The following is a 5,811-nucleotide window of genomic DNA, read 5'->3' on the forward strand; positions in this document are numbered from 1 at the left end:
AGTTATTTCAGTTATGACTACAACTTTCTTTTTCATGAGTTGCTCTGGCTATGGAAGTTACTTTAATTAGGTGAAATAACTATTGGTAGGATAATAATCCTAATCATTAACTTGATCATAGTTTCTGGTGACATTTTTTTTTATTATTAATATGATTAATTAAAACAAAGAAATGCATAAAAAGATCATTTTGAAATCTGCTTTAAAAAAATAATAGCTGCTGCAGTTCTATCTGGAAGTTGACATAGCATCATCTAGAGTGTCACTGTCATTTTATTGTGGTCACTTAATAATACATTTCTGAATGTATTTTTGTATGAGAAAACAACAAAAAATTCCTTTGTGTTTTTTTTAACAAGCATTCAATACAAATGTTAAGAAATTACTGTGGACTTGAACTTTTACACAAAAGAAAAGAATTATACTGTATACTGTATATATGTATATTGGAATTATTCTACTGTTGAGACATGACACTATGTTAGGTTTTGAACTGTATGACAAAAACTGTTACTATTGATGAAAAAAAAAAGGGTTAGGAAGTTCAAGAGCATCACAGAAACAACCAAGGCTCAAGCGTAACATCATCTGGAAAACGCTGTGGGACAAGCGTTACTGGTGGACTTTGTGGTTGCTGGACAAGACAGAGCTTGGATTCCTGCTTCAAAATGAGCATATGTAGTGAATATTGAAAATTGTGGTCAACAAAAATATTGTATGTTATAATTGCCTTCTTGAAAAGATGACTACTTTACCCATAATGAAATATATGTGTGAGGGAGTCCAAGTACCCTTTAAAATGAAAGAAACACTCTACCAATATTTGTGTTTGGCAGTGGTAGCCAAAAGCTATTGGGCTGGATAATGACAGTACCAGTGGTATTGATGAGCTGCATGCAGCGCATAGAATAACAACTACTTCTAAGTTAGTTCGTTTTGATCAAATTTACAGACGTAAGTTTAAATTTTAAAGATTTCCTTATAATAAGGGTGATCATATAGATGACCAGAATTTTGCCAGTACCTCACTTACAGTAAACGTGCTAAGGAACTTTTAAACAAATGTGTGTATGTATAATGTTGACCCTTTCATAGATCAGTGAAACTTCACTAAATTCAATCATGTGTATTTAGTTCGTTTTTTGTAATCACTGGTTATATGTTGTTACATCATTCAAACCCAGAAAACGAACCTCTGAAATGAATAATCAAAAGACATAGACTGATATTACATTTATACCAATACCTATTTCCGGTTTATTAAGTAATTAAACTTCTGGCTACCACTTTAAATACTTTAATGTTGATATTTGAAAGACTATGAATTAAAGTAATCTATAATAAAAGAGTTACACACCGATTTTTAACATGTAGAGTGAGACAGCCAAATTTACTGACTGTTTATCCTTTATGTAGCACAGAAGCTGGAAAAATAAATTTAGCCTTTCGGGGCTTTTTTATTTTGGCTGCTCATATGCTTTCCTGAATCTGTCATGTGTAACCCTGTAAGTGTCGTCTTTTACTTCAATTTTACATACACCATGCTTGAAGTTGAATAGAGAACACTTTTTTTTTTTATCTAAAAATGAACTGCTTTAATTTTTTGCAATCAGATGACAAATCCCTGTAAACCTATGTTGTGGCACTGAAAAAATCTAAATGTGCACTATAAATATATCCTTCTTTCAATGCCAAACACGAATCAGTGTTCCCTGCCTAAGCCTAGTTTATTTTTGACCATGGTAATACCATCATCATATACGGCAAGATAGCAATTTATGAGCCAGGTCCCTGCAGAACTTCAAACATGAAAGTTATTCCTGGATACAGTCCAAGATTTTTTTTTTCTCATTAAGAGCATTTAAAATATTTTACTTGACAAATGCAGTGCCAACCACATATATACATACATTTTCCTACCCTTAACTAAGGACATTAATAATATTTATCTGAATATTTTTTTGGGGTTAAATGACCTCTGCTGGCTTCCCCTCAAACTCCATTCCTAGGAGATTTACAACACCTCCCCAGTTCAAACGGAAAGTCCATTAACTAGAAGTCTATTTTGGATGTCTAAGGCATTTATGTCCTTCTATGAATTCAATGCTCATTAATTGATTATTAACAGCTATAAAAAATTAACAAGGCCCGCACGTGTCCAATAAACCAGGTAAACCTAAAAAAACATCATAACATAATAAATAATATCATCCTTTAACTGTTAAGTAAAGTTTGGCATTTGCCAGTTGATACACTGTGAGCATCACTTTGCCTTTATAAACACAGCCATCATTGGAGTTTCATTTAAAAAACAAAGCAATTAGATAACTTATACATTAATCAGTATAGGCAGGCTTTTCAGTTTAGATTCAAACGCATTAAATAAAAAATGCTAGCAGATAAAACACTGTTTTTAGAAGCCACACTGTATTTCTGTTGTAAAATGAACCAGTTTGACATTTCTAACAATCTTTTGGCTGTGTCCTCTGTAATATGAAACAATTGTTTGTGTTTGACGGCCTAAACATCAAGCGATGAGGTGTCAAGCATTCCTGACCAAACTGAGTGGGGAAGATATGCTGGGGAGGCTGGGCTGCTGTGTATAAAAGCAGCAGCCCTAGACATTTGCTCCAACTGGCAGGCATCTAAGACAGGTGAGTGCACTCATATTTTCCTGTGTATTTTATGTACTGCTGTATTACAGCATTTCACTTAATGAACAGCTCACATATTTTGATTACTTATAAATCAAAGTCTGATGATTCATGTTCTAGTCAGCAGGATATCAAAACAACTAGAATATTTTTCACATGATACTGAAATTTTAAAAAAATTCTTTTTCAAACCATTATTTTTTATTTTGCAGCATCTTGTCATACACAGGGTAGTGAGGTATTTCTGTCTCTATCAGCTGAGGTAAACATTCAGAATCAGTTTTAAATGTTTTAAGTCTTTTTGCTTTATAATTACTGTGAAGTTAAATTGGACAAATCTCACATAGGCCCCAATAACAGTGCCACCATGAGTACCGACGCAGAGATGGAGCAGTATGGCCCGGCAGCCATTTACCTCCGGAAGCCAGAAAAGGAGAGGATTGAGGCCCAGAATACTCCTTTTGATGCCAAAAGTGCCTTTTTTGTGGTGGATCCTGATGAAATGTATGTCAAGTGCAAACTTGTGAAGAAGGAGGGTGGCAAAGCCACAGTTGAGACAGATGGAGGAAAGGTAAATTTGATTAACTATAGGAAAATGTGTCCACCTTGCACTTATATAACTGTATTTATCATGCAGGAAATACACTTTTACTGGATTTTGAATTAAAACAACTCACGACTTATCTGATTAAACTTTTTGTAAAGAAAATAAACTAACTTATAACTGTTGGTTCTTAATAGACTGTAACAGTCAAAGAGGATGACATCCACCCAAGGAATCCTCCAAAGTTTGATAAAATTGAGGACATGGCCATGATGACCCACCTCAATGAGCCCTGTGTGTTGTACAACCTCAAAGAGCGTTATGCATCCTGGATGATCTATGTGAGTTTTTTACCTTTCAAACACTGTTTAAAAAGAAAAACATTATCCTTTCATGCATGTATGCTAAGAAGTTGTTTCCGTTGTCTTATATGATAACAGACCTATTCAGGATTGTTCTGCGTGGTGGTGAATCCATACAAGTGGCTTCCGGTGTATGATGCTGTTGTTGTTGGAGGATACAGAGGCAAGAAGAGGATTGAAGCTCCACCTCACATCTTTTCCATCTCTGACAATGCCTATCAGTTCATGCTCACAGGTAAGACCAAAAATATAAGGGTCATAACAACAGTATGAAAAAAGAAATCTTACCTATCGTTCATATGAGATTTATACAGCTACTTAAGCATTATCATGTCCATTATAGATCGTGAGAACCAGTCTGTTTTGATCACGTAAGTATTTCAAATACTCTATTATATGATGAAATGTCAAAAAAATGATATTTAAAATTTGAAAATATATCTCTTTTACCACAGTGGAGAATCCGGTGCTGGAAAGACTGTTAACACCAAGCGTGTCATCCAGTACTTTGCAACAATTGCAGCTCTGGGTGGCAAAAAGGATCAGCCCACTGGCAAAATGCAGGTAAATATGTGTTTTAATAAGTAAGTCCTATGAAAACATAGTTGGATGTTCAAAATAATTAATGTGAATCTGCAGGGCTCCCTTGAAGACCAAATTGTTGCTGCCAACCCTCTGCTAGAGGCATACGGTAATGCCAAGACAGTCAGGAATGACAACTCTTCCCGTTTTGTAAGTTCAGTCAACACTAAAATGTTCCTTAATGTTTTATTCCTAAATTCATAAACATGTAACTAGTGCTTGTAATTTTGCTTAGGGTAAATTCATCAGGATCCACTTTGGCACCAGTGGAAAACTGGCCTCAGCTGATATTGAAACATGTAAGCCAAAAATATGACGTTATCAGCACTTAAATTGAGAACATAATGAAGTTTTACTAAGTCTCTGTTTATATTCATGTTATCCTCAGATCTGCTTGAGAAGTCCCGTGTCACCTTCCAGCTGTCTGCTGAGAGGAGCTACCATATTTTCTATCAGCTGATGACAGGCCACAAGCCTGAGCTCATTGGTAAAAGCCCAAATACCAAGGCTTAACTTAAATAATGTAATATTATGAGACAACAAATCCTACAGTGATTTGCCTCCCTTTTTTCAGATGCCCTGCTGATCACCACCAACCCCTATGACTTCCCAATGATCAGCCAGGGTGAAATCTCTGTCAAGAGTATCAATGATATTGAGGAGTTCATTGCTACAGATGTAAAATCACACTTTGGTTTTGGGGGGATTATTTACATAAATAATTTGTAATTAAAGATTTCCTTTCTACACAGACTGCTATTGACATCTTGGGCTTTACTGCTGATGAGAAGTTCAACATCTACAAGCTCACTGGAGCTGTGATGCATCACGGCAACATGAAATTCAAGCAGAAGCAGAGAGAGGAACAAGCTGAACCTGATGGCACTGAGGGTAAGAGAAAATATTTGACAAATTTAAACTTTGCTTCATGGTGTACTGTCGGGTTTTGGTATAATTGAACAATAGCCATCTTCTTTCCACAGTGGCAGATAAAATCGCCTACCTCATGGGTCTGAACTCAGCTGATATGCTGAAGGCTTTGTGCTACCCAAGAGTCAAGGTCGGAAATGAGATGGTCACCAAAGGTCAGACCGTCCCACAGGTAAATTAAAACCCATCTGGGATGGCGTGCTTTATTTCTGCCCAGTTATCACAAATAATTTCTAAATGACTGTTACACAGTAGTTTATAATATAAAAGTGCAAATTTCTTCTTCTAGGTCAACAATTCTGTCAGCGCTCTGTGCAAGTCTGTCTATGAGAAAATGTTCTTGTGGATGGTCATCCGTATCAATGAGATGCTGGACACAAAGCAGTCAAGAGCCTTCTTCATTGGAGTCTTGGACATTGCTGGATTTGAGATCTTTGACGTAAGTGAAGAAAAACATGGAAAAATAATGAAAAAAATCTATAGTTTGCAATTAATTGCATTTTTATGATTATAGTACAACAGCTTGGAGCAGCTCTGCATCAACTTCACCAATGAGAAACTGCAGCAGTTCTTCAACCACCACATGTTTGTCCTGGAGCAAGAGGAGTACAAGAAGGAAGGCATTGAGTGGGAGTTGATTGACTTCGGTATGGACTTGGCTGCCTGCATTGAGCTTATTGAGAAGGTGAGTAGCAGTTTTGTCTGAGCTAAAGCAGATTAATCTTGATATACATTTGAA

General features: G+C 36.0%; 1 protein-coding gene across 1 annotated transcript in view; it reads left to right on the forward strand.

Annotated features, from left to right (window-relative positions):
* The first annotated feature begins 2,601 nt into the window (after positions 1-2,601).
* LOC107083052 (myosin heavy chain, fast skeletal muscle) overlaps positions 2,602-5,811 on the forward strand; it is an 11,191-nt gene continuing 7,981 nt past the window's right edge. The window contains exons 1-15 of the mRNA XM_015371993.1: positions 2,602-2,654; positions 2,867-2,916; positions 3,002-3,225; positions 3,396-3,539; positions 3,639-3,795; positions 3,904-3,931; positions 4,016-4,124; positions 4,200-4,292; positions 4,378-4,441; positions 4,531-4,629; positions 4,717-4,820; positions 4,895-5,033; positions 5,126-5,244; positions 5,362-5,511; positions 5,587-5,757. Of these exons, the coding sequence (XP_015227479.1) occupies positions 3,022-3,225; positions 3,396-3,539; positions 3,639-3,795; positions 3,904-3,931; positions 4,016-4,124; positions 4,200-4,292; positions 4,378-4,441; positions 4,531-4,629; positions 4,717-4,820; positions 4,895-5,033; positions 5,126-5,244; positions 5,362-5,511; positions 5,587-5,757 (1,581 nt within the window). The 5' untranslated portion in view covers positions 2,602-2,654; positions 2,867-2,916; positions 3,002-3,021. The remainder of the gene's footprint in view (positions 2,655-2,866; positions 2,917-3,001; positions 3,226-3,395; positions 3,540-3,638; positions 3,796-3,903; positions 3,932-4,015; positions 4,125-4,199; positions 4,293-4,377; positions 4,442-4,530; positions 4,630-4,716; positions 4,821-4,894; positions 5,034-5,125; positions 5,245-5,361; positions 5,512-5,586; positions 5,758-5,811) is intronic.

Source organism: Cyprinodon variegatus, unplaced genomic scaffold, assembly GCF_000732505.1.
Source record: "Cyprinodon variegatus isolate N-32 unplaced genomic scaffold, C_variegatus-1.0 Scaffold68, whole genome shotgun sequence".
In the NCBI taxonomy this organism is placed as follows: domain Eukaryota; kingdom Metazoa; phylum Chordata; class Actinopteri; order Cyprinodontiformes; family Cyprinodontidae; genus Cyprinodon; species Cyprinodon variegatus.